A 23,953-nucleotide genomic window follows, 5' to 3' on the forward strand; every position below is an offset into this window, starting at 1 on the left:
ATCACTTTTTTTGTATTTATATTATTATTTAGTACTTTGTTATAGGTTGTATATTCCAAATATTTTTGGTTTTCGAGATATTTCCATTAATTTTTTTTTTGCTTGGTCGGACATTTGAGGCATTTAATCTACAAGGTGATTCATTGTTAATAACTGACGAAAAACAGGGCATGCGTTTGTTCTCAAAATTCGGTTGCTGCGGTTTTTGGACTTTTGGTCAATCTAAAAAGTTTTGAATGAATCATTTTTGATTTAGTTATGCAATTCCAAATGTAATTAAATTAAAACTAGTTTTATTTCCCAAAAAAAAAATCGGAGTAGACTTGACGGCTCCTACACTTTGCAAGTGTAAAAATGTCACCACAGCATTTTTTGGACTGACAATCACTTACCGACCCCAACAATGCATTTCATTTCATACGTTAGTGACATGTAAAATTATAATTTTTGAATAAATTCGAGCATTGAATGATCCTAATTTTGTGAGATCTGCTGTAAAATGTTGTTAAACCATAATATATCAAACGCAATTGCATTCGGCAACTGTGCTGTTTGTATCCGTTTGGGGATTCAAAATGCATCACCACCGTAAAATCTGTTTTTCAAAAACTTGTCGCCCAAATAATCAATTTTATAATTATATTTATATTTTGACGTTGAAATAAAAAAGGAAAGAACAGAGACTTTCATTCAATATCATAGCTCCGGCTTTAAGCAAAACTTCGAAAAAACTGGATGGACCGTAAATGTGAGAAATTAAGAAAATGTTTAAAAAAACACTCAGTTCATCTCTACTGTTTATTGCGAGGTATTATTAACGAGTTCCCTACACCATAGAAAAATGAATACAAACAGAATAAGTAAAATAAATTTCCTGTAGATTTCTAACTAACTAACTACTTATATAATAAGCTTCTAATCTGCTTTTTCGGTCTTCAAACAGCATTTACAGTCTTTGGATCCTTCTTGGCAGCAACAGGATTCTGAAGTACAGCATTTGCAGGAACATTTAGAATCCTTGCAACCTTTGGTACATTTGCAGTCTGTGCAATTGCACTTTTCATTGTCTTTACAGCAGGAACCCTCAATACAACATTTGCTGTCGCACTTGGAATCTTTGCAACATTTCGATTCTTTTGAGCAGCATTTGCAATCTTTGCAGTCGCACTTGGTTCCATCTTGGCAGCAACAGGATTCTGAAGTACAGCATTTGCAGGAACATTTAGAATCCTTGCAACCTTTGGTACATTTGCAGTCTACGCAATTGCATTTTTCATCATCTTTGCAGCATGAACCCTCAATACAACACTTGCTGTCGCATTTGGAATCCTTGCAACATTTCGATTCTTTTGAGCAGCATTTGCAGTCCTTGCAATCGCACTTGGATGCTTCTTGGCAGCAACAGGATTCTGAAGTACAGCATTTGCAGGAACATTTAGAATCCTTGCAACCTTTGGTACATTTGCAGTCTGTGCAATTGCACTTTTCATTGTCTTTGCAGCAGGAACCCTCAATACAACATTTGCTGTCGCACTTGGAGTCTTTGCAACATTTCGATTCTTTTGAGCAGCATTTGCAGTCCTTGCAATCGCACTTGGATCCTTCTTGGCAGCAACAGGATTCTGAAGTACAGCATTTGCAGGAACATGTAGAATCATTGCAACCTTTGGTACATTTGCAGTCTGCGCAATTGCACTTTTCATTGTCTTTGCAGCAGGAACCATCAATACAACATTTGCTGTCGCACTTGGAATCGTTGCAACATTTCGATTCTTTTGAGCAGGATTGGCAGTCCTCGCAGTCACACTTGGATTCGTTTTGGCAGCAGCAGGACTCTGAAGTAGAACATTTGCACAAACATTTAGAATCCTTGCACCCTTTGGAACATTTGCAGTCTATGCAATTGCATTTTTCATTTCCTTTGCAGCAGGAACCCTCAATACAACATTTGCTGTCGCACTTGGAGTCTTTGCAACATTTAGATTCTTTTGAGCAGCATTTGCAGTCCTTGCAATCGCACTTGGATCCTTCTTGGCAGCACCAGGATTCTGAAGTACAGCATTTGCAGGAACATTTAGAATCCTTGCAACCTTTGGTACATTTGCAGTCTGTGCAATTGCACTTTTCATTGTCTTTGCAGCAGGAACCCTCAATACAACATTTGCTGTCGCACTTGGAATCTTTGCAACATTTTGATTCTTTTGAGCAGCATTTGCAATCTTTGCAGTCGCACTTGGTTCCATCTTGGCAGCAACAGGATTCTGAAGTACAGCATTTGCAGGAACATTTAGAATCCTTGCAACCTTTGGTACATTTGCAGTGTACGCAATTGCATTTTTCATTATCTTTGCAGCAGGAACCCTCAATACAACACTTGCTGTCGCATTTGGAATCTTTGCAACATTTAGATTCTTTTGAGCAGCATTTGCAGTCCTTGCAATCGCACTTGGATCCTTCTTGGCAGCAACAGGATTCTGAAGTACAGCATTTGCAAGAACATGTAGAATCATTGCAACCTTTGGTACATTTGCAGTCTGTGCAATTGCACTTTTCATTGTCTTTGCAGCAGGAATCCTCAATACAACATTGGCTGTCGCACTTGGAGTCTTTGCAACATTTCGATTCTTTTGAGCAGCATTTGCAGTCCTTGCAATCGCACTTGGATCCTTCTTGGCAGCAACAGGATTCTGAAGTACAGCATTTGCAGGAACATGTAGAATCATTGCAACCTTTGGTACATTTGCAGTCTGCGCAATTGCACTTTTCATTGTCTTTGCAGCAGGAACCCTCAATACAACATTTGCTGTCGCACTTGGAATCGTTGCAACATTTCGATTCTTTTGAGCAGCATTTGCAGTTCTTGCAATCGCACTTGGATCCTGCTTGACAGCAACAGGATTCTGAAGTACAGCATTTGCAGGAACATTTAGAATCCTTGCACCCTTTAGAACATTTGCAGTCTACGCAATTGCATTTTTCATCATCTTTGCAGCAGGAACCCTCAATACAACACTTGCTGTCGCATTTCGAATCTTTGCAACATTTCGATTCTTTTGAGCAGCATTTGCAGTCCTTGCAATCGCACTTGGATCCTTCTTGGCAGCAACAGGATTCTGAAGTACAGCATTTGCAAGAACATGTAGAATCATTGCAACCTTTGGTACATTTGCAGTCTGTGCAATTGCACTTTTCATTGTCTTTGCAGCAGGAACCCTCAATACAACATTTGCTGTCGCACTTGGAATCGTTGCAACATTTCGATTCTTTTGAGCAGCATTTGCAGTTCTTGCAATCGCACTTGGATCCTGCTTGACAGCAACAGGATTCTGAAGTACAGCATTTGCAGGAACATTTAGAATCCTTGCAACCTTTGGAACATTTGCAGTCTGCGCAATTGCACTTTTCATTGTCTTTGCAGCAGGAACCCTCAATACAACATTTGCTGTCGCACTTGGAATCGTTGCAACATTTCGATTCTTTTGAGCAGCATTTGCAGTTCTTGCAATCGCACTTGGATCCTGCTTGACAGCAACAGGATTCTGAAGTACAGCATTTGCAGGAACATTTAGAATCCTTGCACCCTTTAGAACATTTGCAGTCTACGCAATTGCATTTTTCATCATCTTTGCAGCAGGAACCCTCAATACAACACTTGCTGTCGCATTTTGAATCTTTGCAACATTTCGATTCTTTTGAGCAGCATTTGCAGTCCTTGCAATCGCACTTGGATCCTTCTTGGCAGCAACAGGATTCTGAAGTACAGCATTTGCAGGAACATTTACAATCCTTGTACCCTTTGGAACATTTGCAGTCTACGCAATTGCATTTTGCATCATCTTTGCAGCAGGAACCCTCAATACAACACTTGCTGTCGCATTTGGAATCGTTGCAACATTTCGATTCTTTTGAGCAGCATTTGCAGTCCTTGCAATCGCACTTGGATCCTTCTTGGCAGCAACAGGATTCTGAAGTACAGCATTTGCAGGAACATTTTGAATCCTTGCAACCTTTGGAACATTTGCAGTCTGCGCAATTGCATTCTTCATTATCATTGCAGCAGGAACCATCAATACAACATTTACTGTCGCACTCGGAATCTTTGCAACATCTCGATTCCGTTGAGCAGCATTTGCAGTTCTTGCAGTCGCACCTCGATCCATCTTGGCAGCAGCAGGAGTCTAAAGTACAGCATTTGCAGGTACAGTTGCAAGCGAAGTTCTGTCGTTTTGTTTCCAAATTTCCTACAATATAATGTTATTATTTTTAATCAGGTTTTTGCGGTAATTGGTAGATTAAATGTCCGATTTAATAACTATGTTAAACTATGTAAAATTCAAGTTCATTATTTAAAAATGTAATTTTATCTTAATTAATATTGAAAAAACTGTTTTTTAGGTGCTCCAACTAATGTCTGTTAATACTATAATGTGAACTAGCCTCAAATATTGCAATATAGTTACAAAACGAAATAGTTATAAAATGAAATATAATTATTAATTAGCAAACATTTCTACAAAACCCTAATAGGCGTCGCTATCGGAGAATAAACATATTACTTAAAATTTAATTTGATTAATGTGAAAGTCAATTTTGTCCTGCAGAAATGTAGTTTTTATTAATTAATTATTAATATTTTAATAAATTTTAATTTTAATAATTAAGATATCCCTAATTTTTTATTCGACTAGTAAGACTATTCCAAATCTTTATTTAAAATGCTGACGTTCTACAACGAGAAGTTGGGACCTGTCGTTTAGATAAACTGGATTGTCTGATTTTATAAGTCTAGAAACAAACATTTGCATATGCATTTTTCTCAGGCTGGTTATATGGAAATTACTTAAAAAAGGATATAAATGACTACGGGAAAGTAGATTGAAAAAAGAATACAGGACTTCTGTAATTTTTGAATTTATTTTTAGTTTACCAAGATAAACAATCTCCGTAAACCACACCTGCGTAATCAAACAATGAGAGAACTAAAGTGTTGTAAAATATTTTTGAGTTGGATTTAGAACAACCTGATTAATGAATTTAACTTCGGAAGTTTGTACCAAAAAGTTGGTTGTTCTACTACCTGTTCGAATATCCTTCACGAGACTTAAAGAATTATTTGAGAATCCAAAATACCTCCATTTTGCAAATAGTAAATTGTGACTTATAGAATAAAATCAAGCATAAAATGAAGCATCGTCATATATTCCCTGTACCTAATTGTGCCTTATATCATATACCATGCTAACTAGTGCTGTAGTTGTGCTAAAATGTTTTCTGAATTTCGGCAAGTTCAGTAATTTGCTTACACATGTGTTTTTCGAATATTTTAGAAACAGCTAGTAGTATTCTCACACAAAATTGTTCAGTTCTTTGTGGTCTGGCACCTTGGCGATAGGTTTAGTGATGCAGAGATATCTCTCGAATTAAGAGTTTTCCAACTGCATTTGAAGTCATGCTAGTAATTATTTTTTCAAGAGCGGTTTGATAATTAGCTGACTGATATTTTGTTTTTTCTCATATTACTCTTTTAAAAGGTGGTATCTGGTAAGTGATCGGTTTCTTGAAAAAAATTCTGGATTTCTACGCACTTTCGTAGCTCTTCTGGCATCGCAAAGCGATTTTCATTTTTAGAAATAATTAATTAATTAGCAGTGCTTAAGAATTTCTGACCTTGTTTGTGATAATAATAATAGCATTTTTCCAATAGGTAACATGACCCAATTACAGAAAATTTTGAATATATATCATACGATATAACTGAAAAAAGAAATAAAGAAGAAGAAAGAAAAGGATAAGACTTGTCAGTACGGATAACCCGACGCAATCGAAGTGAACTAAATATCGCCTGGAGATCATCATAATATAAATCACAGTGCGATGATAATTTGTTTAAGGTAACAGACAGATTGTAAGTAAGGTTTTGAAAATGGATATTGCGTCTGGGTAAGAAAGTTGAATGATGTCTCCCTCCCAGCTGAGGCACATGAAAACGTAATTGTTCCAGAAGAAACGGAAAACCGATTCCGTAATGAAATGATGCAGAAAATGTATTAAAGTAATTTATTTTTCCTTAACTATTGTATAGTATATAAGATCATATTAGAAGTATATCAGAAAAACGGGGCACCTAATAATAAGCCTAACAAAAAACACAACCTTAGATTAAATATCAAAATTTTACTTAAAAACCCTATCTAGACAATTTTTCTTGTTTTCGTTAAGGTAACGCATAACCTTCTAAGGGTGTGTAAAATTGCAAAATTTTCAAGATCGCCCTGTGTCTAAAATTCCAAGATAGCTAAGACGTTTCGGTCTGCTACACCTTTAGATTTCAAAAAGAAGCAGCCCTGGGTCACGAGCATTTCAACACAGCTAGTTCTATTAATACATGAGGTACAACATAAAACTATAAACGGTGGGACACCTGTCCAATTACAGTTGGCAAGTATGACGCACTGTATGCCCAATCATATCTATCGACAACATTCACCTGCCCACAAACAATGCAATCAAGAAAAGAAGATCAGGAAGCTAATTTAAAAACAAAATTTCAAGTAAATATAAACTTTTTAACCAGTCATTTTTGCAATTAATAAATTTGGTTAAATAGTAATAAATCCGCCTGGACTGTTTAAGCCCGGAGCCTTCATCAAAACGAGACCCGTGACTGCATATATCCGTATTAATCCAGCAACGAAAATCTTATCGAAACGTTTAGGCAAACCGCAAAACACACTTACCCGCCATTTCGTTGATTTCGGTTTCAAATTGTTTCTCCTTTTCTATCTTGCATCTATCTCACTTGTTTCTCTGATCAAGTTAACTGAATACCTTTGGTTTCTGTTCAAATGAGGATTAAATACGCGCCAATCGTCGTGCTGTGCGGAGCCTCGTGGTGCCGTGTGTACCGAATTGCGCACGGCACTACATTTCCCGTTGAATAGGTAGAAACGCGTGTCGTGCGCAGATAAAATAATACCATCTAGTTTCTGCTGTACAATTCACTTGAATTAAATTTATTTCATTATGTTGGGTGAATTGCGGGAGCTCAAATTAATTTGGTTCATTTAAACGACAAATAATTTGGTTCAAATCATGTCTAAAGCGAACCCGAGTGATCCTGATTGATTGGTGTGTCAATCTTTGGACTCATTATATGACAAACACTCCTTATAAAAGTATGTCCCATTTCATGGGGTTGATGAATATAATAAAACACATTTGCTCGGTATGTCTTCTATTACACCAGTCAAAATACGTAGAATATAGAATAAAGACGCGATCTTCATAAGGTGGTATTACATTTTATAAAAGCACATTTGCATTAAACAATAGTATTTTCATTGTGCCATTGTATCATTCATATGACAAATTATTTGCTACATATTTCAGAATACAATTCTTGCTTAAAAGTGTTCAATCGTAATTGAGGGTTTCATTTGATTTATATTACACGTAACACGTAAGACCTGAGCTCCTTCATTTTTTTTTAAATAACACTTTATGCCATATTTTAACTACAACCTTACCTGCTTTTTTATAGAATCTTGAAGTTTACTTTATTTATTTGTTCGGAGAGAGACTTAAATGTTTGGTTGCAATTGCAATTGTTTACTAGTAACTGGAAGTTGAGTTTTTGGTATTCGGTTTTGTAGTATTTGAGTTAGCGACGCATTAAGGACTATTATATGGGAGTTACTATATTTCATTAATAAATCTCTAAAATCAACATTTTCTTGATGAATTTTCGTTAAAATAGTTTCACCAATACTGACTGTCTTTTCAGCTAATCCGGTCTCTGATGCTAGGGGATGTCATTATAATAATTTCTTTTTCATTGTAATAGTTTTGACAGCAATTTGTTGTAAGGTAAATTATCTGCTATAATTAATTCTGGGTAGTCAAATCTAGTAAATATATCCTGAAAACAATTAATGCGATCAATGACTACTAAATAAAGTTTACTAGCAAATTCTAGAATGTCAGCACCTAGTTTATTAAATCAAAGTCCTGGGATAGAGTGAGGTAGAAGAGATTCTTTACTTCCTGCTTTCTGTACTTATTGTGTTATATCATTGGTTGAATTTTGCTAAAAAAATAGTGTTTTGGCTTTATTAATATTTCTATAATCCATAATATGAGACTTTTGGGCACAATTATTTTGTCTTCTGTAAATACTAAACCTGCTTCAACATTGAATATTTAAAAGGATAATAAATTTTGCATTTATTAATACGTTGCTTAGTTTTGGTTAGTATGTGTTGGTATTGGTTAGCTTCTCGTTGCGATATTACGAAGGTAAAAGTAGCAGATCTAGCAGACTCAGTACCATTATAGTCCATAGCCGAATAATTTTGCCCAGTGGCGACTAAATAATCTTCGTTTGCTTCGTTTTGCCCTGGTAGATCGACATCTGGAGGTAATTTCACTTGTCAGCTAAAATTTGCCATACTTAGGTTAATTTTACACTTAAATATTTTCGCAAACTTCGGCTGCCGTATTTATAGGTTAATTTTACACATAAATATTTTTGCAGACTTCCGCTGATCTAAACTATTCGGTTAATGACTTTGCCCACTTGAAAACAATATTTTTAATTTTCGGTTTAGTACTGATATTTGATCAATATATTAAAACACATTTACTCGGTACGGCTTCTATTATACAAGTACAAAACTATATAACAGAACAAAGACGCAATCACCATAATGTGGTTTTGAACTTTACGAAGGTGGATTTACATTTCAACTTGAAGTTTTCAGAAAAAAAAATATTTTTTTTGTGTAATCTTAGAAACGATTCTAGAAATCGTTGTGAAATTTGATAAACGCCGTGGTGCGCACTACTTTTTTAAAGTTTCTTCCAGTGCAGCCTGTGATGTGCATCGCATGTTTTCGATGAAAAAAACCTCTTGCCGTCACCGTACTTGGTCGATTAAAATAATTAATTTTCTTCTATTGCGAAATTCACGAAAAATCTCGAAGGGATTGTTCATAATTTGATTTCCAGCAACAATAATTCACCTTAGAAACTCTTCTGGACTATCTACATCGTTTACATATATAATACATATAATAATCTAGTGGGTTTTAGTCAGGCCACCGAGTTGTTCACTTTACTGGGTCACCTCAACCTATCTACTTCTATACAAAATCTTTATTTATCCAGTTTCTTACGTCCTGCTCAAAGTGCTAAATTTGACCAAATCATTTGAAGGATATTTGAGCAAGCATTTCATTTGGCAACATAGAATGACCTATTAACGCATTACCCATGATACCTACCCAAATAATGATAGAAAACCGATAGGGGTCATAATGCTATTTGCGGATTTTTCTCAGTTCTATTTAACGCTCATAATCATCATTTTCCATAGGCCTTCCTTGTCACCGAGATCGACTAAGCAAACCACGTTCTGCTAGATTTATATGCATGTTAAAAAACACTTTCCGATGAGCTTGTCGTCTTTGTATTTTGCAAGAAACGTAAATAAAATGAATATCTGCTTCTCAAATTAGTTCCGAGGCCTGCTATCTAATTTTTGATATTGATGAATAAATAAGTTTTGAATGCTAAACAGCGTATATTTGAAATCTATTTTCCTCGAAAACCTTCCATCCGAGCGATGTCAATGAAGTGTATCTTTTACATATCAGAATATAACTTTTCCGATTATATAACAAAAAAGTTTTATAGTCGACAAACATAAAATTTATTGCAGTTTTTGTTACCTGTGCCTCTTAAAAGTTACGCCCCTGCCAAATTTAAGCATTTATAATTTTAGAAAACCTCTATCGCAAATATTAATAAAAAACCATTTTCAGATATATTCCTTTATGCTCCGCTAGGGAGCGGTTCTTGACAAATGTTTATATAGAACACTACGCCTTATTTTGAATGTACTGTTTTTACAAGTTCTGATACAAGGTCATCATATAAACGGGCCACTCTATACATAACAAAATCACCGAACATTATGTTCAGTTCAGTGGAAACAATATTATCCTGTGTCCTCTTGAACCTAAGAAAGTGACTTATTTATTTTAATCTTTCAATGGGTTATTTCGCATTCACACCGCAAATAGAAAACGATATATATTTTTTAAAACAACAAACGCAAAACATTTTGCTCGTCACCTGGGCATTGCACTCCTCCGTTTATCTCGATAGGTGCTGCACGCGAGTGTCGCATTTATTTGTTCTTGGTTCCGTTTCATCATTCATGGTGCCGTGCGAATGCGCTCTCCCTTTCAATTATTCCTCGAAATAAAAAACGCCACACATTTTTCCTAAAATTTATTTTTCGTAACTCTATAAAGGGGCATTCAATCCTTTATTTTTTTTATTACGGAACTTTCAATCATCTTTGGTACAAAAATACATATTTACAAAAATATATTTTTTCTATGGTATTTTCAACCCGGTGTCGACTACCTAAGGCTCTAGTTCGACCCGCCTAAAACAACCTTCCGGCAAGGCTTTCACTATCTCCTCGATATTATCCACGTCGCGCTTCATAGCGCTAATATCGACTTTGTATTGCTCGATAAGATCGTTCTGCGACCTGTGCTCTTCTTGAAGCCTCGACAGCTTCTCTTCCAACTTGGCCTCGTTCAGTTTTTCCTCCGCTAACTGTATGGCTTCTTCCAGACGCGCCAACTCGCCCTCGTCAATTTCCGGTGAGCTCTGCAACTCTGCGATAATCTCGCGAACACCGCCCAGAAGATCGACCACTTTTTTTGAAACCCCGTCCGTATCCTTGCCAGCTTTGCCTACCTGAACAAATGATACTTAATGTCCTATCCGAAAAATGGCTATACAGGGTAGCTCAATGCTGCGAAATTCTTTTATAACTTATTAGGAGTTTATTTTATGGAACAATTTTCAACGGTGTTACTGCTATTTCGTACTACCTATCAAAAATCAGGCAATCCCAAGGTTGACAAGTTCTTGGTTTGATTTACTTCAAAATAGATTTGGAATTGGTCATCCAAATCGCCTGATTTGTGGACCTGCCGCTGTATAAAGAACTAGTGTTGAAAAGGTACAAAAAAATACAAATTTTCACCAAAAAAATAAAGTAAAATTAAAACATGATACTAGAGTTGTGTTTGAATACGGATGTTGTCATATAGAAGCATCTTGATCAATACGTTCTAAATTTAATTTTACTGTTCCGTTATTCATTGTTTGCCAAACAATAAAATAGAAAATATAACAAGAAAACGTTGGAACTAGATGTAGGAAAAACGTAGCTAATCAATAGGTATTATTCTGAATTGGAGCACGTATGTCTGTGTCTTATTTTAAAAAATTAGATACCCTATATCATAACTAACTAACAGAACTAACCACAACTAACAACAAACTCTGCTGACAAGACTAACCTACTTGTATGGGCACCGACTGTTGATACTAAAAAAAGCAGATACTAAATAATGACAAAACAAATAGTCTAATATTTATAACCATGGTGCCAAAATATGTAAATATATAGATTAAAAACAAAAATAGCACTAATTACTGGAAGTCTCTCATCAGATCTTGTATGGGTATAGATATAAAATGATATTAGGGAGCCTTATTGGAGAAAATTTGCAGCAGCAAACGGTAAACTAATTGCTATTGGCACTAAACCTTCCAGGAAAAGCAGGGATAAAAGCATATCATCAGTGGGAGAAGTATCACACGTTCTACAGTAGTAAGATATAGAAAGTATCTCCAAATAATTCAGCTAAACTACCAACGGACCATTGGAACGGACGTAACATTTTGCTTCGAAAAACAATATCAGAAGTTAAATCAAAATATGTATCCACAGAACTGTCCAGGCCAGAAGCAGTACGAGCTTTCATAAACATCTTAAAGGTAAATCTGCTCCTAAGTGCATGGAAAGTAAACTTGACTAACGTTCCATAATCAGTGAATGTTCAATATATGATATACAAAGGCAACAACATAAAATAATACCAATTTTTGAAGATAATTTGTAGTAGCAACAGATTAAACACACTCTGGGATATTTAACAATGTATAGAAAATATTAGAAGGAAATTAGAAGGGGTGTTAGACAGGGGTGTGTCCTGTCCCCCCTCCTCTTTAATATATACTCGGAGGCAGTGTTCCGAGAAGCACTGGTGGACGTGAAAGAAGGCATTAAGATCAACGGCATCCTCATTAATAACATACGTTTCGCCGACGATACGGTCGTGCTCGCCGGCAGCCTACCACATCTCCAGAACATGATGGATCTCATCGTGGAACACAGCACACAGTATGGTCTACATATGAACGTTGCCAAGACCAAGGTGGTTGTGTTCTCCAAGACACCAAAACAGGCGGTCCTCCGGATTAACAAGCAGGTCGTGGAACAAGTGTCGTCCGTTAAATATCTTGGAGCCCTTGTCAACGAGACCAGTGACTCCAAAATGGAAATCAGATCAAGGATAGAACAGGCCAGAAGGACTTTCATCTCAATGAGGACCCTCTTCAGCAGTCGAGATTTGAACCTACAGCTCCGCATGCGCATACTGCGTTGCTGCATCTTCCCAGCGCTAATCTATGGCGCCGAGAGCTGGACATTCAGCCAATCAATGGAGAGTCGCATTGACGCCTTCGAAATGTATTTGTATCGCCGTATGCTGCGCATACCCTGGGTAGACAGGATAACCAACGAGGAAGTACTGAGGAGAATGGGTAAAGGTAGAGAACTGCTGGCAACCATCAAAGAACGGAAGCTTCAATACATCGGACACGTTATGAGGGGAGAACGTTACGACATCCTCCGACTCGTCATCGAGGGAAAAATCGACGGTAAACGATCTGTGGGTAGACGACAGAACTCGTGGCTAAAGGATCTGCGTCGATGGTTTGGACGGACATCTATAGAGATTTTCCGAGGTGCAGTTTCACGCACCATTATAGCCAGTTGGATCGCCAACCTCCGAAGGGAGACGGCGTCCTAAGAAGAAGAAGAAGAAGAAGAAAATATTATGATTAGAGGGGCATCTGTTTGTGTCTCACACTCTTGCCACTCAGGATGTCCGTTAAGGATTTCGTCTCCAATTCCCTGATATTGTTATCTACATAGCGGTCACCTACGGCCAAGAGTGAGGTACAATTATTTACTCCATCTGAACACAAAAATTACAGTTAGATACACTCCTCAGAGAGAGTGGAGCATATTTTAATTTCATCAAATTCTGTAATTGTAAATCATGATCCAAAACACACAAAATTTAACGTCTAACAGTTGAGACGCTGAGTAATAAGGAACCATATACTGCTGAAGAGTATATTAGGGCAGAAGAGTAAATAGTGCGAAAATGTGTTATTATTATCAGCTTACCTTCTCTTTGGCGACTTCCACCAGCGAGTCGTTACTCTTGGCCATCTCGATCAAACCTTTCAGCGCGTTTTCTGATTTTTCAACTCGATCTCGCATACTCTCGGCTTCCTGTTCCAAGCCCGACACTCCTCCCAATAGGTTTTCAGAGTCCTTTTTAATGCGCCCCACCAATTCCGAAGAGTTCGCTTCCAACTCCTTCGCCTGTAATGCCTTCGCCAAGGCGGATTGAGAGTTTTCTTCGGCGTCGGACAAGACCAGTTGCGCTTCTTTGGTTTTCTCGGTGGTATCCAGGATTATGTTCTCGATATCACTGATCGTTCTCAACGCCTCCTCAGCTTCGTCTTTGCTCTTCTGCGTTTCAGTGTCGAAGTCTGAAAGAACATGAAACTCGTTATCAATTATTATGTATTACGGTTGTAAATGCCTGGTTTTCCCATAAAGAGTTTAACAAGAAAAGAAGCAGACGTGCATAACGAATATGGTAAAATTTAGATGTCCCAATAAAAAAATAATTGCTTTAAACACATTCATAACGAGTATAATTTTTTGAACGCATAAAGGCTTTCAGCAACATTGATATACTTTTTTAAATTAAATATAATTATTATTTAGTTTAATCTAAAATCAAGAAAATAAGCTAGTAATAATCCACTTGTTACACCAGTTTCTCATACCTTGCCCAAGTGAGCTGATTCTCTATCTTGCTAAAAGAAATTTTCCAAGGGAGTTGGTACAGAAATATTCTCTAACAATTCAACCTTATGAACTATGTGTCAAGATCTACTTTTCAATGTTGGATGAATAAGTATGCAGTTATGCAGTGAGGCAGAAGTGTTTTCCCATCGGCAAGATGGACATGCTAAACAGTGCATTTGTGAAATGCCTTTGCCTGGAAAACGGTCAATCCTAACGATATCTAGCGATATCAATTAAGTGTACCAATTTATCGTAAGGCAACACAACTTTTCCGATTTTATAAGAAAAAAGTCTAAAACATTAAGCTAGAAAAAAGTTATTGACCCACTAATTTCAGGACATCCTGGACTGGATAGCAAAATGAACGCACAACTAAATTATTTTAAGTTATTTTTAGAAATTATGTTTTTATTATTATGTTTATATAGTATGTTTATCGGATTTCTATTTTGTTGAAATTCAGATAAATAACCTCGTTTTTTTTATACTGCTAAAAGTTATCGTTGTGATTTTGTAAAAATTTATCTTTGTGAGATGGAGATTTCGAAAAATGGGACAGAGATTTGGTGTATCGCATACTTTTGTTTCCTGTATGACAGGTAAGCACTTAAGGAAGACCTTGTCGAGGCAGGCATGACTTAACTACGCCACCTTACCTTTGGAATTATAATAGATGAAACAAAATTTTAAATGCAAAAGTTGCTTGGGTTATTTCGGAATTTTAATTTATTCTCGTTTCGCGTAGCCAATACCAAATTTTGTATTTTCAAGATCCTGTATACGCTACTGATTTAGGTAGACCGTTGAAAGTGGAGTTCAATGATGTACGAGCCCTAACAATTAAATGTTCGGACGATGTAAAAAATGATAAAGACATTTTTATATCTATTTAATTTTTTTTTGCTTTGTCGATTGAATAATCAATTTACGCACATTAGCACAGAAAGTGCTTTCGTAATGAATTATTTTTATTTCGCATGAATTACATGGCAAAATAACGGAAACATACCAAATTTGCTGACAAATAAATATTCGGACGCGAATGTTTATTGACCAAGAAATCAATGCTACCCATGCATTGATGGTAAAATGTAGTGTGCTTAGATAAATGAGATGTCAGTTGGGGTTGCATCTTTCAAGTTTGTATAATAGTTGATAAGAAAATGACGCGTGGTGTTGCAACAAACAAAAAAGTGCGAGAAATTATCATATCTCAGTACTGCAGAGGTATTTGGCAGAGGTAACGTTTGGATTGGGCAAAATCTAAAATATTCTCGACAACCGAAACGTGGAGTAACGTTATCTTCAGCGACGAATCAAAATTTGATATGTGTGTAGGCGATTTTTGAAAAAGGCTGATTCGTATAAAATCAGAAGCTTGTGTAAAGCGCACGGTAAAATTTCCCCAGGGTGTTATGATATGCGGGTGTATGAGTGGTAAAGGGGTTGGCAACTACGAGTTCATTGATGGTACTGGAAATGCAGAAAAATACCAATTACAATTTTACAAATTTTATCAAGATGTTTGATTCCATCAATAGAACGAACTTTTGGAAATGAAAATTTTATATTTCAACAAGTCCTGCCATACTGCGAAAACAACAAAAAAGTGGTTTGGGGACCATAATATGAAAGTTTTATCGTGGCCATCAAGTAGCCCCGACTTGAATATTATTGAAACTTTATGGCATCGGATGAAAAAGACTGCGTAACAATCCTCAACGTACAGTTCCAGCATTAAAGGCAAAAATCACAGAAATTTGGAACACTTTCACCCCCGAATATTGCAAGACTTTGGTAGATTCGATGCCAAAACGCATAGAAGCTGTTATTAATCTTATTAATTTTTATTAATGTTCGACTTTAAGTAAAAGATTTAAATGCGTCCGAATATTTATTTGTCAGCAAATTCTGGATGTTTTTGATATTTTGTTATGTAATTTATGTGAAATAAAAAATTAATTCATTAAGATAGCACTTTTTGGTATGAAAATAAGTGCATGATTTCATTTTTCAATCGAAAAGGCAAAAAAAAAAATTAAAATAAGTATAAATATATTTTCTTATTATTTCGTACATCGTCCGAACAATTAGTTGTTAGGGCTCGTATAATAGAATGGGGTTTAAACGCAACATTTCGGAATTATTGACGGTCGTATTCATTATTGGCCAGATATTTTAACTGATTTATCTAAGGTATTTCAATTTTGTTTCTTCACATAAGAATGATATTCTTGTCATTTATTTATTCTACCAGTTTTGCATTTTTAAATAAAAAAATGTTAACCTTCAGTTTGCTCATTTTTTTAAAACGGAAAACCCTCGCTACCTTTAGATGGACTTTTAAAAGACGAATTCAAAGATATGTAATATGAGGGAACTAGGGATTATCTTCAGTACGAAGCCTATTTTTCAAATGATTTACAAAGCACGTTCTCAAGACGTTTAATTCACAATTTTGATGAAGCATTACTACCAAAACCAAATGAAAACTAAAATGAAACTGACAAACGGTAAATATAACTATTATAGATTATCGAACAATATTAAACAAACGTTTTATAAACGAAATTTACTAACATGAAGAATTTTATTTGGAAAATAGGCTTCATACTGAAGATGATGACCAGAAACGGTGATTTGTACACCGTTCATATTATATATCAGTGGTCTGCCTTTAAAGAAAAAGAGAAAACTTATATTGCGACTGTAAGATATTTTTCATTTAAAAATGCAAATATAGCAAAATAAGTCAACGACAAGAGTATCTTTTTTAAAGAAACAAAATTGAAACAAGTTAGATAAATCAGTTTAAAAAATGATGAACGTCAATAATTCCGAAACGTTGCGTTTAATCTAAATCAATATTCCATTTGAAATAAAAAGTGGGTAGGGGACACGGCGAAACGAGTTAACATGAAAATGTAATAAATAAAAAGTCCAAATTAACTCAATCAACTTTTGTATTCAACTTTTTGTTCAATCTCTTTTAGTTCCTGAGAAAACGCGGAGGTGCCTCATAACGGGCCACCCCGAACCCTTTTGCAAGAAAAAAGTATAAAAGATAAACTCACACAATAGTTATTGCAGTTTCTTCACATATGAGTATGTCAAAAACTAGGGTTTATTTTATTTTTGGGGAGCCTGTATATTATATATTTTCGTATATCCTCACTCTTATGACATAGCTTGTATATAAATAAATACTTTCATAATGTTTGTCTTTCGATTTCTTTCAAAATAATGTTAACTCTATCGTGTCTCCTTTGAATATAGGAAATTACCTTTGAGATCATTGTAAATGCTCTCGCTTTCATTGAGGTACTTGTTCCATCGGTCAAGAGTCTCCTCCGCGCTCTTATTCGCCACGTAGATATCGCTGAGCAGCTCGTCGGTTTCGTTCTGCTGGTCCTCCGCTCTGTCTAGCAATCGCGCGGCCTCCTCGTTTCTGTCGTCAATGGACTTCCTCAGCTCTTCGCTGTCCCTAAACAAATCTTCCGTTCGGTTCCCGATCCGAAGCGCCTCGTCCCTCAACTTATCGGACCGTGCCCTCAGCTTCGGTACGTCGATCTGCGGGACCGCCAAATTGTTAACTTCGTTCAGTAATGCAGTGGCGTCGCTTTTCGCCGTTTTCGCTTGCTCGTTCACTTCTTCGGTCCACTTTTTACTTTTCTTCAGTTTCCTGTCAGCGTCCGCGAGCTCCTTGTTAAGGCGCCGGGCGTCGTCTTCGATCCGCGATTGTTCCAGGTTGGCGTTTTTCGCCTTTTCATACGCCTGAATCGACTTATTTTTCGCTTCGTCTGCAGTTTTCAGGAGAACGTCGGCTTTCCTATCGAGCACTTCCGCAATCTCCCTAGCTACCTGCGCGATCTTGGTCATTTGGTCCGATTGCTGACCGGCCACGTTCGACCTGTTCCAAGCTTCCTCCAAGCTTTTCGCAGCCTGCAACTCGAACTCCCCTTGCACCTCGTTCAACCTTATCTGGATCTCTTCTAGGAGTATGTCGCTGTGCTCGTTGTTGCGCTCGGCGTCGTCTATTTTCGCCGTTATCACGTCCACGTTCTCATCGACAGTAGACAAAACGCGAGAGATGTCCTTCTCTCGTTTTCTGATGTCCTGCACTTGGTACATGACACTGCTCTCGCCGGTTGCCGTTTTGATTTGATCGTGAAACTGATCTATCTCGTCCTCTAACTTGATGAGCTCCGCGGGAAAGTCGGCGTCCTCGATAACAGTAGGCCGCCGTTCGATTTCGTCCAGAATGCTGGCCAAGCGAACGAGCTTGTCACCGTTCGTCCTGTGGGCGCTCTGGACCAGGTTGTAACAATCGGGACAGTCCACGCAGCCTCTGTGTCTGTCGTACTTGTTCTCTTTACACCTGTCGCACCGTCGTCCCTCTACGTTTTCCAAGCAGGGACAACGTCCCACGGAATCGCATTGCAGGTCCCGGGACCCGATCGGATCGCAATCGCAATCCGTGCAACCCTCTGTCGAGAAGCCGTACTTGCGCGTCTCGCAATGGTCGCACCTCAACCTGGAACAAATCGAAATTAAATTATATACCGAATAAAAAAAGCTCAAAGTTTCATTCTACATTCGCTACATTTATTGTCATCATGTCTTGATAAACTAAAGCACTTTAACTTCACAGATCGATTTCTTACTGTTTCTCTCTGCTTTTTTTCCAAGGTTCAATCTTAACTGTGTCTGGGGAGGAGGTCTTTCATTGCGATTACCGTTTTTTTTTAGTGCAAGAAGATATGACTTATTGGAAGTTTGCAGAGGTAAGGGAGAGGCATAGGCTGTTCAGAAGAAATTTCTTTGTATTGATTGTTGTTGTAACCTGTATTCGACCTCTTATTTTTGGATTCTTTGGAGCAATTGAAGTATTGAAGGGGATTAAAAAATTTTTATGTGTGGGGACTTTAACGCTCCAAAAATTCAATTATTAATAATTTCACCAATTTCAATAACAGATGAACAGACTTAAAGATATAGTGTTTCCAATTATTATCTGTGATGTACGATGTTTAATCGAGTAAAGAGTCGTCTTGAATAATATATTTGCTTAGATTGTACCTAGATATAAGCTACATATTCTGAAATTAGTTTTGCCCTTGGAGAGGCGTGATATGTTTAGAGATCTCAGTGTTGTGTTTGATACTGACTTTACTTTTATTCAGCACATATTAAGAACAACGGCCAGCGCATCCAAATTGCTGGTCTACTGTATTAAAAACGGGCGAGGTCTGTCCAACATATCTACCAATAAAGTTTATATAATGTTTATAAGGAGTAAATCGTCTCCGAGGAGTAATTGCTCTATAACTATATATATATATATATATATATATATATATATATATATATATATATATATATATATATATATATATATATATATATATATATATATATATATATATATATATATATATATATATATATATATATATATATATATATATATATATATATATATATATATATATATATATATATACTACTATATATACTTTCACATTAAGGTACATTGATATTATTACCAATATGATGGTCAACAATTTATCAAATATGTTGTCTAATGTAAAGTATATTTCCTATTTTCTATTTGTTCGACTTATGCTGTGTTTCCATCGTTAGGCCTTCATTTCTACAGTATATGTTGGCACTGGTCTCACCGCCGTCTTATAGATTCAGACCTTGCTCTCAGTAGTTATGTACTTGTTCTTCCAAATGATATATCTCAGGTATCATGCATTTCTGGAAGATTTGTTCGCTTATGTGCTCTGATTAAGTCTCTGTTTCTTGATATTTCCTCTCCCAAATAGGAACATTTCGAATTTTGCTGTATCGGTTGGTCTTACATTGCATGTTATTAGCTATCTTGCCATTGCCAGATATCTGCATAAATCTTGCTACTCTTAGATGGAACTTGTATAGTAGTATTTGCAAGTCGACCTCAGTTTCGGACATTAAAATTGCTTAAGCTCAAGTTATTACTCTGTCTGATTCATGTCATGACTACTATCTCTGCTATCAACCCTTGTGTTCTTATTTTAGTTTTATTGTTTTTGTTAAGTTGTGCTATTGTCTGTACATAATCTTTTGAAGTGGCCTATTGTAAAATGCAAAGGAATAAGGAATTGTCGAATAACTTATTGGTATTGCTTAGTAGTGAGACTATTCTGTAGATTCTAGACCTTAAAATCTCGGAAAAGACATCACTAACAAAAACTAAGAGCTGCAAGTAAAAAAGTCGTTAATCGTAATATATTTCATTGTTTTCTTAAAAGCAGTATTTATTGTTTATATTTATATAATAAGTTATATACACACATGAAAAAGTAATACAAACTGTTCAGTTGCACCGGCTAGAACTTCTGTTTCTCAAGATACTAGTTTCCGAGTACAAACCTCTTTCACAGAATTATAGCAAATTGATCTTTAAGAATGATGATCTTAAATACGGTGTTTATTATAAATTATAGATTATAAATTTAATGAACATAAACCGTGTCCGTTCTACTCCATTATTAGAAAAATCATACCTAGCAACAATAGACACTTCGTTAAAGCAAATTTTAACAAGACTCTGGGCATTGCTATTGACGAAAATAAATGGTTGTTTGGAGCTCATAGAAGATTTCAAATTTTAATTAATTTATTAATGTATATTATTAAGGTATATGTTGCTGAGTCTAAAAACTGTTACCAACTATAACGTCTGTTCCATTGATCTATTTTTCCATTATTTTGTAAATAAAATAATTATTAATAAAAAATATGTGTTTAAGTAAAATGAGGTTTGTCTTAAGCATTGAAGAGGACTGACTAAGGGGTCTGGAGATATAACCTGGTGGTATAGCATCTGAAGTTGTTAAGTATGACCAAGTAAAGTTACTGTGTATGATCCAGATGATGTTCGAAAGAGTAATATATGGAGAACAACGCCCCAAACAGTGCAGAAGCCATCACTTTTCAAGAAGGAAGAAAAAAAATTGAAATACGACAAAGCGATATGTGCATCAACTTTGGATAGAATAAACGGAAAACTCATAAACCTAAAACTAGGAGGACCTAGATAAAAAAATGGCGAAGATCAAGCAGGCTTTACAACAAGAACATCATGTATGGACTATATTTACGCATTTCAGTTAGTAATTGAGAGATAATTACAAATTTCATAGATCTAAGGAAGGCTTATGACGCCCTACCAAGAGAACGGCTTTGATAAGCAATACAAGAGATTGTTATTACAAATAACCTGTTATAAGCTACAAAACACCAAGTGGACTATGGCAGGGTAGTCCCACATCCACTGCTCAGTCAAAATGCATGATTAGAAAACTTACTGATGAGACAGGCTAGAAATCATCCCCCGTGAAACAGAGTGTGTGGGTTCAAACAAGTTACTTGAAGAATCAAAGACCGAAATAATTAAGAGCGCAAGGCATTTCAAACATTGCAGATTTGCTATCTCGAGAGACGAAATGACAACAGAAGATATAACAAACTAAGGTCATGTATTAAACAATTGACTGGAGTTCTCTGAAACGCTCATATTACGAAAAAGACAAAAAAAACATTTTTCAATACCCTTGTTCGAATTGCCATGACTTACGGGATTGAGAACTGGATAATAAATTAAAAGCACGAAAGCAGAATCACAGTCACATAAATCGGCAGCTGGAGAAGAGGTAATAGGATGAGACGAAGAGACTGAATTCCTCACTCAAACAGGAAATACAGGAAATAGAAATATAGATGAAGCTGGAACGATAGAGAAGCATGGCAGATCAATTAAGTGAGGGGAGACGGCGTCAGGAAATTCAATGCCAGTGATGAAATATTTTTCACTAATTATATGGAAGTAAAATCTCCTCACCCCGTTACCCCAGGTCTGCAATAGCACTGTCCTGTGTAAAGGTTGCACGTATGGTTGAGAGCGCCTACTGAATCACAGTTGCAAGACTGGCAGCCCTCTCCGCTTTGCAAGTTGAAAAACCCATCTTCGCACTGGTCGCAATTCCTTCCGATCACGTGCGGTTTGCATTGGCAGGAACCGGTTGACGGGTCACAAACGGGTTCGCCTTTGGAGTCTGGTTTGGTACCCACCGAATAACACTGACATCGTTTGCAATCACCTTTGGGAAGCACCAAAGCGTTGCCGTAGAATCCTAGCAAAATAAAATTATTCAAATATGAAATTAATAATAAAATCGTATAGGTACACCCCAACCTAGACTTTCCGCCATTCCTCCTATCAAAAACCGATTCATACTTATCGATACCTTAATTTCATACAACCATAATCCAGTTACACAACTATAACTTATGAACGGCATATTTAAAAAATATATGGAAACATATTTTTCTACTCCCGTCTGTAAAAACCTACTTACCCAACACATGCAACACGTTCGGTAAACTTTCTAACTCACTCGTTTATTAAACACTCGCCCCGCTCGTGTCAAATAAACTCATGAGTCAAATGCCGATTACCGAACTTGTTGCATAATATACTATTGTATATATAATATGCCTGACAACTAAGCATTTCAGGAATCAAGCGAGGGAAATGAAAATTGTTAGTAGTCTTGCATAATAACTGAGACCATTAGGAATTACCCATAAATACCAAAATCTTCATATGCTATGCATAGTAACTGGGATATTTCGTTAATATTGACAATACCTAAAAATTTTTCAGAAATTATTTCCTAGTTAGTAGAAAATTTCAATTTCTCCGTAGCGTTGGTGCTGCCAAGCGACTGGCTTGCAAGTGAACTTGGCTCCCGTATTTTTACGAAAAGTGCCTTCGCAGGGAGATTTCGTATTTAAAATTTATATTCGCAATTTTTTACCGTTGATTAGCTTTGGTTATTTTGGGTTACTTTTGGTTTTGATGTGACATTTAAACTCTATATACCCTAACATACGTTTTACCATTGAGTCGGAAACTAATAATAAGCTTCCATTCTTAGATATTCTTATCAAGAGAAAATCAGACTAACACTGTGTTTACGTAAAACCTACGCACACAGACCGATACTTTAATGCATGGTCACTTCACCGTCCGGCCCAAAAATCATCGGTTATCATGTTTACAAAGCCCTAAAACTATCCCAGCCTGAGTCACTGAACCCAGAATTAAAACACCTTACCTTTGCTTTTCCCTATAATAATTTCCATATTAAAGATATTAAGACTTCACCACAACCTTATTATAGCAATGATCCTGCACTTGCCACTGTGGTCCTTCCTTACATTCAAAATATCACTGACCACATATCAAAAGTTCTAAAGAAGTATAATGTCAAAACCAGATTTACCACTTGTCCAAAAATCTCTCAACATCTTTGAGCCGTCAAAGATAAAATTCCATTTGAGATTCCAGGAGTTTACAGCATCCCATGCATATGCGGCAAAGAATACATTGGAGAAACAAAAATATCAACGAGGCTCAAAGAACACGAAAGAGCCTTCCGACTAAGATAAATAAACTCATCAGCTGTTGCCGAACACAATCGCGAAACCGGACATAAAATTTTATTCAATCAAACAAACAATCTTAACAGCGACTCAGGCCTCTAGCTGTCACCAATATGGGAATCAGTCATCCGAGACGGTGTTTATGCCCCTCATTTAGCTCCGCCCCCCTCAAATAATATATAAGCAGGTACAGAGTAAAATGCGAGCCAGTTTTAGTCAAGTTCTGAAGAAGCCAACAGGGTGATTGGCGAAACGTCAGTAAGTTCAGCAAAAGAAGTTTTGTAAAAAGTATAACAATTTTTTTTCTAGTGCGCTATAGAAAGATTTTTCAGCAATATTAACAGTCAGAACAGCCGTCAATAAAGATACAATAAGTGATTTCTTTAGATATCTAGAAATTGCAAATCAGAATGTATA

General features: G+C 36.4%; 2 protein-coding genes across 2 annotated transcripts in view; both read right to left on the reverse strand.

The window, feature by feature from the left end:
* Positions 1-784: 784 nt before the first annotated feature.
* On the reverse strand, positions 785-6,831 carry LOC132698012 (balbiani ring protein 3-like). The gene is made up of 2 exons (XM_060663836.1): positions 6,738-6,831; positions 785-4,241 (listed from the first exon to the last, which is right to left on the reverse strand). Exons 1-2 carry the CDS (start codon positions 6,742-6,744, stop codon positions 916-918), a joined length of 3,333 nt encoding a protein of 1,110 aa, XP_060519819.1. The 5' UTR covers positions 6,745-6,831; the 3' UTR covers positions 785-915.
* A 3,461-nt stretch (positions 6,832-10,292) lies between these two features.
* Positions 10,293-23,953, reverse strand: part of LOC132698365 (laminin subunit gamma-1-like) — a 48,260-nt gene continuing 34,599 nt past the window's right edge. Inside the window, exons 9-12 of the mRNA XM_060664376.1 lie at positions 21,930-22,221; positions 17,326-18,575; positions 13,346-13,716; positions 10,293-10,773 (exon numbers count right to left, since the gene is read on the reverse strand). Coding sequence (XP_060520359.1) covers positions 10,432-10,773; positions 13,346-13,716; positions 17,326-18,575; positions 21,930-22,221 — 2,255 coding nt within the window. The 3' untranslated portion in view covers positions 10,293-10,431. The remainder of the gene's footprint in view (positions 10,774-13,345; positions 13,717-17,325; positions 18,576-21,929; positions 22,222-23,953) is intronic.

The sequence above is a fragment of the Cylas formicarius genome, unplaced genomic scaffold, assembly GCF_029955315.1.
Source record: "Cylas formicarius isolate icCylForm1 unplaced genomic scaffold, icCylForm1.1 PGA_scaffold_2__14_contigs__length_35257938, whole genome shotgun sequence".
Taxonomy (NCBI): domain Eukaryota; kingdom Metazoa; phylum Arthropoda; class Insecta; order Coleoptera; family Brentidae; genus Cylas; species Cylas formicarius.